This window comes from Electrophorus electricus, chromosome 21, assembly GCF_013358815.1.
Source record: "Electrophorus electricus isolate fEleEle1 chromosome 21, fEleEle1.pri, whole genome shotgun sequence".
Taxonomy (NCBI): domain Eukaryota; kingdom Metazoa; phylum Chordata; class Actinopteri; order Gymnotiformes; family Gymnotidae; genus Electrophorus; species Electrophorus electricus.
Genome location: NC_049555.1, coordinates 8,485,985 through 8,498,190, shown reverse-complemented (window position 1 = coordinate 8,498,190; position 12,206 = coordinate 8,485,985). Strand labels below are relative to the sequence as shown.

The following is a 12,206-nucleotide window of genomic DNA, read 5'->3' as shown; positions in this document are numbered from 1 at the left end:
TGTAACCAATTGCTGAGTGTGACAGCAGAGCAGATGTGGGTGATGGGAGAATGGGTTAAAGATTGCATTTGTCTCTGGATCAGAGTTTCTCAAAAGAGCCCTTACGTCACACTAGCACTTCTACAGAATGACGTGCTGGTTGTGGAGAGAGAAAGAGAGGGAGGAAGAGAAAGAAATACAGAGAGAGGAGGGAGGGATAAAGAGAGTGTGTGAGAGAATTGACGACAGAAATAAAGCGTGGGGGAAGGAAAGTTGAAAGTGTTAGAGCAGGAATGTCTGGGGGCAGATAAATAGATCACCGATTGTTAGAAGTGGTAATCCTGACAAAAGCATGGTGTATTCTGTAGGAAACAGTAGGTCCTGGATGCTCCACCAAGTCTGTCTGCTTCTTCTTCTTCTCCTTAGTGTCCTTAGGTACTGCTGCTTAGAAACTGCCTGGCCACATGGTAAGAGCAAGCTTTCCTCACAGCAGAGCTCTGCGCTAGTTTACTTTGAACACTGCACCACTTTACACCGGTGTTTTGTGATTTAAATATCTGCAGTGGAAGATTGTATGCTGTAGGCATTCATGGTTCTGGAATCTTTTTTCAGCTATGGAATTTCTTTTCACATAAGTTTTGAATCATTGTTCTTATATCTGCTCTTGTCAACTACACTTGCTAATAGAAGTTGGAGTTCCATAGTAATTAGTATTGCTCCTTTACCACAACTGCCTCTGCGTGATAATTAATATGCCTTGGAAATTTGCAGTAATCCAGTGGGGGTGGGGCAGAGATCAGGGTAAAGTATTTTGTTCCATGTTATTGCCACAACAGGATGGATGAAAATATTTCCTGCTCTGTGATTCCATTTTTTCTAGATAGGAAAAACAGCTAAACAATCCAAGAAAGAATGAATGGAATTGCTCTTTAGCACTAAAGTCAAATACCTCTGCTCTACATCAGTTCTGGGATATATTTTCTCCACATTCCTCTTCAGACATAAAAAAGGCAAAGTGTTTTTTCCTAATGTTAAAGTTGGGAAAGAAAGCTGAGTTTTGTTCATTTATGACCGATTAACTTGTACTATTCTTTATTTAGATGCAGGCATAAAAAAATCCAGAACACAATAGCATTTTCAGATATAAACACAAATATGCACACATGCATATGCAGTTATAGAATCATTATGAGACGTTTGCTCTGCACGTGTTTTTTCACTGGTAATATATAATTTCTGACAATAGTTCTGACAATAGTAAATGAAAAGAATTGTGTGACATGCATGGATAAGAACTCCAGCCAGAATGTATGAGCCATAATATGGCACTGTGTGGTGTCTGTGTAGGCCTTACATAGAGTACGCTCATAATGATTCAGCATCTGAATCAAATCTATTTGGGCTGAGCTTTACTAAGGCCACAGTGCAAACAACATTATAAAATGACTCATAATAGTAATGGCAGTGTTTTCCAATGCTCCACCTTCATTTGTATACAGTCATTAGTGGTTAGGAATTAATATATATTACTTTTGATATTTCATCTTATTTTTAATTATACATAAAAAAATCACCATGTACTGTAGTAATAATATGAATATGAATATTATAATATTATATTATTATATTATTATATTATTACCACAATATATTTACTCATATTTTACAGCATGAATGCCCTAAATGTGTCTCTTTTAGGGTCTGGGGCCCAGGAGGATAATTGCCCGGGCCCTCGCTGGAATGCCATGTGTCGTTCGTGCTGTGAATATGAGCAGATCCATTGCACGTGTCCATCTCAGAGAACACGGGTAGGCTATGCTGTGCCCTGCTGTCGCAATGCCATGCACCATTGTGACCCCTGTATCATCCACCAGGGTAAGACATGCACCATTGTGACCCCTCTATCATCCACCAGGGTAAGGCTGACCTCCAGCCGCAATGACAGCTTTCAAGGTAGTGTTGTTTTGCAAGAGTCTATCTTGAAAATGGCTGGACTGGGCATTATTCCAAACAGATTTAAATCCTGCCAAACCAAAATCCAGACTGGGATTAATATAACTTCCAGACAATGATGCTGGTTGACTTGTACACAAAACTGCTGTCCATTAACACATATTATGTCTCTGTTCCTTCTCTCAGGCTGCAGTGTGTTTGATAACTGTAAGAGATGCAATAACGGCACATGGAAGGCAAAGGATGATTTCTATATCAGCAGCAGTTACTGCATGGAGTGTCGTCAAGGCTGGTCTGGAGGAGATTGTCTTAGTAAGTATTGACTCATCCTTCCACAGGCAGTTTTGTTTACTTCCCCACAGCTAGAAAAACTTATAAAAATGCTTGCATTTAAATTAATTAAAACCTAGAACGAGCTCAACAAAAGGTGTCATAAATTATTCTGTGTGTGTGTGTGTGTGTGTGTGTGTGTGTGTGTGTGTGTGTTTGTGTCCCCTTTGGTGTTTTCTGTCTAGCATGTGGAGAAGTTATAAGGAGGTCTCAAGGTCATGTGACCCTAGAGAGTTACCCAATCAATGCCAAATGTGAGTGGACACTGCAGGTTAGCAGAGGGCTGACCATGGAACTCAGGCAATTGCCTTTTTTATTAACTTTTTTTTTTAGACAAACTAATTTGTATAAGAATTGTATTTCATCTCATGTTTAAAACTATTCAACCGTCTTAAACTATTCATTTTTTTTTTCTAGCTCCTCATTTTTGCTGCTCATTTTTTTACAGATTCACAATGCTCAGTTTGGAGTTTGATCACAGTTGTGACTATGACTACATAGAGGTCCGAGATGGCGACAGCCTTAACTCACGTGTAATTGGCAGATACTGTGGGAATGATATCCCTTCACCAATCAGGAGCTCAGGACACTCACTGCATATCCGATTTGTATCAGATGGCTATAACAATTACGATGGTTTCTCTGCCACATTTCAGGAACACTCAGGTGCAGTTTACAAACGCAGGTACCTATGTGCCTAGCTCAAATCCCAGTGTGCATTTTTATCAGAGAACATTGTCCTCACTGGATCTTGGTGACTCTGTGCCTGCAGCATGTGGCTGTATGAATGCTGGAATGTGCTCACTAGACCCATTGAAGACTTTCCACTGTGTTTGCCCAGAAGGCTTTACAGGCTTGCGCTGTGAGAACAGTGAGTCTTAAATTATCTGTTTTAGTGTGGGGGTTGTAGGGGATGGTGGTTGAAAAAGACGTATTACACAATAGCTGTGCAAGTGTGAATTGTGTTAGAAATGCATCCTCTTTATATGCATGTGAGTGCTCTGCAGACTGTATATGTGCCAGTCTGCATGGCCTGAAACTGTTACTATCTTCTTCATAAGAGCAAGTGCCACCTGGCTGTGCAGACCCCGGGAAGCCTGCTCATGGTGACCACTTCCTGCAGTACGAGGATGGAGACATTGCCACTTCGGTTCAGTACCTCTGCTATAAACCCTACAAACTCAGGGGCACCCCCTGGAGGACATGTCTGTCCAACAGCACATGGAGTGGGACGGCTCCGACATGCGTCAGGGGTACACCAGACTAGAATTGTCTTGGCGCAATTAGGACAAAACATAAGCATGTCATAATCAGTAATTTCAGAGGAATCACAAGAGCAGTAAGGCCTTTCTGTATGTATTTTGTCTCATCTGTTGATCTTTTTTATTCTTCCATGGAAAACAGAGACACAACCAATCAGAAAAGTTTGCTTGCCCCCTCCACAACTCCGTCATGGCTACTCCACAAAAAATACTGGTCCAGATGGGGTAATCAAGAGCATAAAATTCTTCTGCAATAATCCTTATGTTTTGAGTGGAAGCTCAGAGAGAACGTGCCAAGAAAATGGCACCTGGACGGGAAGCCAGCCCCAGTGCATCAGAGGTACGATTTTGGTGATGAGGGCATATCTATCGTTTATACACACTTTGTGACAGCATCCAGTAATACAAGACCAGTACTGTTGTTGTACGATTGCTGTATTGCTGTGTTGCAGCTTGTCGCGAGCCAAAGATTTCAAAACTAGTGCGTCAGACGGTGCTGAAGCACCAGCCTCCTTCCAGGTATAATACATTCTAAAGACAGGTCATAAAGGTAGTTCATATATGTAATATTAAAAGTCATAGGCTAAAAATTCTTTAAATTTCTTAAATTTCTCTCTTTCACAGAAAGAGTCCATTACACAGGGTATACTCTTTCTACCAGCCAAGCTCTGCTGAAGGAGTCCGCACTGGTAGTGTGGCCACTGCACTGGCTGAATTACCACCAGGTTTTCACCATCAATACACTATTATTGAGTATGAATGTGCATCTCCTCTCTACCAGTCTTCTGGAAGCACGCGTCGAACTTGTCTGAGGACTGGCAGGTGGAGTGGACACCATCTTTCCTGTTCACCAGGTGGGGGCAGCACACACATTTACAAGAAACAGAGAAAATGGTCACGCTTTGGTTCAGCTGTTCCTCTGTGAAGTCATGTTATGTCATGTCCCAGGACACAAACAATATTTTGTGTCAGACATTTGTATTCAGTGGCGTCACTAGAAACTGTAATAGGTTTTATACTCGACATACCTGATATGAAACTCCCATGTGTCTTTTGCAGTGTGTGGTAAGCTTTCAGTAAATTCCCTGAGCCTGACACAAACACGCTGGCCATGGCACACAGCCATATACCACCACCTCCCTGACTACCACAGCCATGTCATGGTGGGGGGCAGGAGACATGGGGACACATTTTCTGCAGCCGAGTACAAACGTTTAATGGAAGGAAGCACTGAGGAGCAGACGTGGCAGCTGGTGTGCAGTGGTGCTCTAGTTAGCCAGCACACTGCACTGGTACCTGCTCATTGTGTCACTGAGCCTGGCCAGAGAGCAACTGTCCAGACTTCTGATCTAAGAGTGGTGCTGGGAAAACATCATATCAGTGACCTGAGAGACAGCAAGAGGCTCCAGCACATGCAGGTAGGAGCTCTCTCTCTCTTTCCACTCTATGTCAGGATCACCACTGGTTCAAGACCTCCCAAGTATACTACATGAGCACATTACACTGAAGCCATCCCCATCCCTTCAATTCTGTTGCGTTTCTCTCCCCCACAGGTATCAGAGATCCTGGTGCACCCCAGCTATGATCCTAACATGTTCAACTCAGACATAGCTATACTGAAGCTGTTGCACAAGGCAAGGATCACTGAGTTTGTCTTCCCTGTTTGCTTGCCACATGTGCAGGGAGGGGAGGTGACCACCAAGCAGGCTTATATCACTGGCTGGCCTGCAGCAGACTTGCATGACCCAAGCCCAGACACAGACTCTGAAGTGGCTCACACGGGTGTTATTGAATTAGGTAATGTGGCACAGTGTGAAAGACAGTATGCCCAACAAGGGGTTCCCATTAGCATCACTGACAACATGCTATGTGGAAGGCAACATCCCATCAGCTCCACCATCGTCTGTCCTGCCAAAACAGGGGGAATAGTTCTTTTACCTTCTGATAGCCAGATGAGGTCAATGTCTCTTCCTGAGCATAGGAGAGTGGAGGAAGCTGTCTCTGAGCCTAGTTGGGAACTGCTGGGCCTAGTGAGCTTTGGTTACAATCTACAGAGTTGTAATCCAGGCCTGTTTACTGTCTACACACGGGTGGCCAACTTTAAAAACTGGATTGAAAGGAATAGTAAGTAAGTACTGATTTTTCACGACTCAGATTTTGGACAATGATAGCAAAACTTACAGAGTTTACATGTTCATGATAATTTATGAGTTGATAAATTATGGTTTACAGAAGCCTATAGGAGATTTTGTGGCCCATCTAGGCAATAAAAAGTCATTAACCCATCTGCACAAAGACATTCAGGGTCCACTTTATTTTAGGTCTGTTTCTGCTTACAGCAGTCTTTGAAAAAAAGAACTTGTGCATTGATTAAATAGTTCACTATAGCCACTCCTACCTTACTGGACTAAACAAACCTTGGTTGGACATCATGGATCTACTTGCAATGTTCCTGAATATAGAATAACTGTTTCAAGATCAAGCATTTGAGTTTGCATGATCTTGTTTAACCAGTATACATGTATAATTAGAAACATACATGAAAGCAATAAGCATTTGGAAACAATGAGGTTACACATGTGTTAATTAACAAGACTAGGCAAGCCTATTTTTGCTGGACTCCCAACGGCTGCATACCATTTTTCACACAAATGTCAACAGCATTTCATTAAAAGGGAGGCAGTCATTTATATATTGTCCAAAACTTAAATCCATTATATATGTCCTTGAGAAGCAATTTCATCATTTGTATAATGTTCTGCATGTTGATAGAGGTGTTGTGGCATAAAGTCTGGCATCTGTTATGTCTCATTATTTTATGTTACCATGTCTAATTTCCTGAATATAGGTGAAAATGTTTATATGCATTTGAGTCTGCATTATGTTATTGAACAAATATGCCTGTGGTTTCAGCATCAAACATAAAATTCAGCATTTGTAAACAATGAGGTGTTGGTAAACAAGACTAAGCAGGCCTAGTTTTTGCAGGATTGCTACGGTTGCATGTCATTTATCACAAGTGTCATTGAAATTTCAGCAACAGGGAGGCATTCATATAGCATATAGCATCCATATAGCATTCATATAGCATCCAAAATATATAATTTTCATATATATAGAAGTTATTGAGATGTAATTTAGAGTTTTGGATAATTACCTGCAGGTTCCATGGCATATAATGTGGTGTTGTTTTGATTCATGACTCATTTTATGTGACACTAATAATGGACACAATGCTTGATACCAAACTTGAGAATGCATAGCTTCAAATTGATTTTGTGTTTTTGAAGTAATTTTTGTTCTATTATTTTAAAATGTAGCACAAATCATAGAAAAAATAAGAGTAGAAACAGAAAAAAGAATCACTGTAACATTGTATTATTTTTAAGTATTCAGTAGGTTTGGATGTATTCCAACCGAATAATTAATCCAAATAAAATTATATTTTCATGGCATTCACTTGTTCTTTGTTCAAACAGAATTGAAAAGCCTTTTAGATGTTTGTAATAACAAAAAGACCAAAAAGGCTAGCTATCATTGTTTAGGTTAATATGTGACAAAATTGATAGCATTTACTTATGTAAGTAACTGGCATAATAGTTAAGAATAATATGACCAGGATATAGCAACAAATGCATCCATGCTTCCATCCCTTCATATAATTTATTACAATAATACTTTAAGCAAGGCTGCACACCCACATAAGTAGTAGTACCTAACCTACTTCTGTGTAATTTAGATTATCAGTAAATTATGCAGATATTAGCAAACAAAATAAAATATAATGCTGATGTCAGGCTCAGTGGGCAGAAGAGGAGTTGAATATAGTTAAATATAAAAAGTTTAATGTAAGCAATCACAGGATAATCCAAGAGCAGAGTCAAAAAACAAGCTAGGTATAAAGCCAGAAGTGACAAATGACCAGGCAGACAAAACCAGTAATGGACAAGCAAAAGAGGCAAAACAGAAAACAAGGCATAGATCCAGTAAATCAGGGAGAAGTAACTACAACAAACAGCAGCTTGGAAACACTACACAAAGCTGGGAGACATCTCAAAACAGAAGCTAAACTGAAACAGGGGGGTTTAAATACAGCGGTATTAAGGATAAGATAGACACAGGTGACTTTAATAAATGGATTTGGGAATGCAGAAGAGGATTATGGAAAAAGTAGACCATTGTAGGCAAGTTGGAGGCTGCCGACATGGTAGCTGAGGGAGATATGGCAGGATGCAAATGCTGAAATGTTTATTCTGGGCAAATCCATAATCACAACTACTAACACAGTCCAAAGTCAAAAAACCAGTTGATAAACAAAACAAAACCCAAACCATGACAAAGAAAAACATGGCAAAAGCCACTAAAAACAGGAACTGTAACAAAAAACCCACAAGTTATGAAGCACAGAACAGATTACAAAATACAGAGGTAGTAACAAGACCAACAAACTGAACAGAAAAAATAAAATACACAGGGGAAAATGAACTGAAACAAGGAACACATGTGACCATTAAAGGGTGGAGAAACAAAAAGACAAGACAAGACAAGACAAGACAAGACAAGACAAGACAAGGATGGAAAAACAAACAAACAAACAAAAAAAACGCATGGCACACATTGCTATGGGAATCACAATGCCAGAACAGGGAACTGTGACAATCTCTCCTAACATGTAGCTCCTGAAGTGCAATATACAAACAAAAAATGGCCAAAATGGGATCAGGAAAAAAGTGTCCAAGACAGGAGCAGGAACTGAGAGGAAAGCAGAAACCAGGTTGAGGGCAGGGGCAGAAACTGGGACCCGGATAGAAGCATGAGCCATCACAAAGACAGGAGGGATGGAGGAACAGAGGACCAAACACCAGGGGACTGGACAGGGTATTGGAAAAGGGACTGAATGGGTGAGGTTGTCAGTAATGGGAAAAGGTACAGACAAGGAGACTTGGAACAGTAGAGCAGGGATAAGGGACAAGTCAGGCACAGGAGACAAAAGAAACAGGGGACTAGGTATTGGCGACAATAATTAATCGCAATTGGCCCAGCTGCTAATTGCACAGGCATCCAGACAGGGAACTAAAGAAGACAGAGGGACTGGCTGTCATGGAACAAGGTAAGAGGATGAGCAGTGGACCAGGGAACAGAGCTGATCTGGGAATAGACAGGCTGGGAAACAAGGTGGCCTGTGAGTCCAGAGGCATGGCTGTGGGGTCCGGTGAGTCTAGCGGAGGAACATTGGTGGCTTCTTGGAAACAAGGCAAGGAGACATTGGTACTCTCAAGGAAGCAGGACATGATGATATCTTCATGAAGCAGGGGGCAGCAGAGGCAGAGCCTTCTTGAGTCCAGGCCTTGGCAGCACCCTCATGGACGCAGGGTACAGCAAAGGCATCACTCTCTGAGAACCACAGCACATCTGCGCTGTCTTGGGTGCAGAGCATAGTCCAGGCAGCACATAGTAAAGACACCTGCTAGAAGGCAGGTACAGTATTCTCTTGAGAGTAGGGTGCAGGGGCTCTTTCTGGGGAGTAGGACACCATGGAGACACCTCCCCGCGGAGGCCATGCAGTAATGGGGTTGGGCTTCACCTGGACTCATTGGGGCAGAAGCGGCTGAGACCACTGGCAACAAAGTAGAGCTGGTCAGGACTGTGGGCAGCAGGGTATGAGCAGAGGTGCCTGATCTGGCTCCCCTGCCATGTTTTCTGATATCTCATACTCCTCCACAGTATCTGCCAACTTCCTAGCCTCCCTAGTAAGTGCCCCTATAATTAAAGTAATACAAACTGTGTGCCAAACGAGATGATGAAACAAACAAACAAACAAACAAAAAAACAACAACAAAAAAACAAGTTCAACAATAGGGGGGCAAGAGAGGAGCAGAACAACCACATATTAATGTTACTCCTTTGGTGGTCAGTCTTTCTGTAATGCTAAGAAAATTGTGGCAGGACCCAAATGGTAAGACAAGTGATAATCAGTACCACAGTCCAAAATAAAAAAACAAGGAGGCAACACCAGAATATATGACAAACAAACAAAGCAAAATCAAGACATGAAAAAAAACACAGCAAAAGCCACAACAAACGTAGACTGTAACAAAACAGAGCAAGATATGAAGCATGGAAGAGATTACAATAAGCAGAGGTAGCAAAAAAGATGGACAAAGATGAACACAGAAAAGCAGGGTATAAATTCATGTGAAATTAACTGAAACAAGGAACAGCTGGGGCCAATAAAGGATGGAGAACCTAAATACAAGGGAGGTGCAGATTGCTATGGAAACCACAATGCCAGACGGGGCAACTGTATCATAAGCACCACTAATAGCTAGAATTGAAATTGTGACTAAGTTTGGGTAGCTATTCACAGAACACACATAAGTAAATTAAACAGTAGAGATATATGGCAAATTGCCATATACAAATAAATTCATGCCGCAGTAAACCTGCCAACTGCTTCAAGCAAGGACACACCCACATGAAACAACATGAGTTTAGCTATCCTACCCCACTTCATTTTTGTCTCAGTAACTATCTGAAAATTACACAAATGTCATTTTGTGTCATTTGTGAAGAAATGCAGCACATATGTCAACAATTGTCCCTCTGTGTTTGTTAGTTTAAGCAGCTAGTTTGAAATGTTACTAGATAGGACCTAGGAAAATAAGCATAACACACTCATATAAGTAAACAGCATAATGGTCAAAATAAATACAGCCGATATGTAACTACAAACACACCCGTGGCCCAGTACATCTTCATATGGCTTCAAATAACTTAGTTGTTGTATTCCAATACTTCAGGCAAGGCCACATGCCTACATGAAATGATGTAGTTTTAGCCAGCCACATCTCTTCTCTGCAACTCAGTAGATGACATGATTGTAGGCTATTTGCAAACAAAAATATTCACCAATCACTGCTTGGTAGCTGACATTATCTACAATGAAACTAACCTTAGACAGATAGATAAGTGCAGGACACACATTCTTATAAGTAAACAACGAATGTGAAAATATGGCAAGTAGCTATTTAGCAAGTCTAGCCCACTAGGTGGTCCAGCAAAAACAACAAGCATAAATAGAGTATAAGAATAAGAATACATAAGAATAAATGTTCCTGAATGTTTGTACTGTGTGCAAAAATCAATGAACAATCATTCAAATGATGTGCATTCAGTTAGTGAGAGGCATACAGAATATGCAGGCTTTAGCTTGTTCTCAGGGACCCTTTGTCATTCATCCTTTCACATGCCATGACTTGCAGTTCCTAAGCACCACCACTGGGCCATGCTTGAATACTCGCTGGTGTAGTAAAGGACTATGAGCCAGTTTTCTCAGTGCTGGTGGTCAAAAAGCTCTGCAATTTTTTATTTATTTTTTTGCTTTGAATATACTTGAATCAACTTCAACGTCACATCAGTGGGAAGTATTGCACTAAACAGGGGGGAAGAATGGGAAATCCTTCATGACTGTGGTCCCCACCTACCAAAATGGCCAGCATGCATAAAGTCTATCATGATGTGCTGGGGTTGAACAATCAAGACTCCTGGGAATTGTATTTCTGTTATGCACATTCACCTAGCCTAGTTCCCTTACTACCTAAAGTAATTCTAACATGGTATCAGAATTATATTAAAATTTGCAAAAGCAATCACATCAAAGACTCTTTAATCGAATATCTGTAAAGACCATTGCTCTGAGCACTATAGTAGTGCTACACAAAGAAAAATCACTATTTTTCATAAAGCAGAATGTAAAGATGAACCATTCAATCATTCATAGTTAACCACACTGGTTATGTGAGATGTGAGGAGTTGCACTGAATGACACTCTGCTTACATATTATCTCTGTGTGTATGTTACTTCTCCTTGACTCACTCTCACATCCTGCTTGATTAGGAAAGATTAGGACAGATTAGTTAATTATAGAAACCTGTCTGCTGAGCATGGATGCTGGACTCAGGTGGATATTTGTGAAATGTGCCGGCCAGCACAAAATGGAACATCTTGGCAAGGCATGGGATGGGATATTGAGGGGGTGGGGATGTCAGTCGTGAGCCCATGTTTCCGACCTTTCATCCAGCCTGCTCCCAGCATATGCACACAAAGTCTCACACATTCTACCCAATTACTGGAGCACTTTCAGAAACTCAGTGCTGCACAGAGCTGATGACTCAGGTGGTTTCAAGAGTTAGTGTCACTGAGGTGTGAAGTTAATAATAAGATTTGAGCACAACACATTTCTTCATGTTGCACTCTTTCGAACAGATGGTCAGTTATTGTTCATTATTTTTCATCTGTCCTTGTTCATGCCACAGTAGCTTTTAGTAAGGATCCTGGATGCATGGTTAGCCCACACCTGGAGTTCCCATTGCATGGACAGACCTAATATTGTCTAACATTTTTGATTTTCAATCTATGTTAGTCAACTCTCAACAAGTTGAATGATCATTTGTTGTAAAAGTATCTTCACTGCTTGTGAACTGCATGATGCGTTGCTCTTCAATTCTGTGTGTCATTTCGGAGGTCATTCTAAGAGGCGCAAACAATAAGAGCGGCAGAGGGGTGGTGTCGGGGGAGTTAGTGATGGACATAGATAGGCAAGACTTTCTGAAGGTTGCTACTTACTCTTAATCTGGCTACTTGACTCCTCCCTCCCTCTGTTGTTTCTCCTCAATGGGAAC

General features: G+C 41.1%; 1 protein-coding gene across 1 annotated transcript; it reads left to right on the top strand.

Annotated features, from left to right (window-relative positions):
• The first annotated feature begins 206 nt into the window (after positions 1-206).
• Positions 207-6,950, top strand: si:ch211-102l7.3 (inactive serine protease PAMR1). Its single transcript, XM_027013822.2, has 12 exons — positions 207-446; positions 1,678-1,854; positions 2,119-2,244; positions 2,448-2,618; positions 2,680-2,928; positions 3,035-3,133; positions 3,324-3,515; positions 3,667-3,864; positions 3,977-4,043; positions 4,149-4,378; positions 4,584-4,942; positions 5,078-6,950. The coding sequence occupies exons 1-12, from the start codon at positions 332-334 to the stop codon at positions 5,654-5,656; spliced, it is 2,562 nt and encodes an 853-aa protein (XP_026869623.2). The 5' UTR covers positions 207-331; the 3' UTR covers positions 5,657-6,950.
• Positions 6,951-12,206: the final 5,256 nt, after the last annotated feature.

Excerpts from the sequence above, each read along its gene's own strand:
- si:ch211-102l7.3 (XM_027013822.2), top strand. The coding sequence starts at position 332 with ATGGTGTATTCTGTAGGAAACAGTAGGTCCTGGATGCTCCACCAAGTC. Across the intron at positions 2,619-2,679 it reads AACTAATTTGTATAAGAATT|CTCCTCATTTTTGCTGCTCA; the intron begins GTATTTCATCTC and ends TTTTTTTTCTAG. Across the intron at positions 4,044-4,148 it reads AAGCACCAGCCTCCTTCCAG|AAAGAGTCCATTACACAGGG; the intron begins GTATAATACATT and ends TCTCTTTCACAG.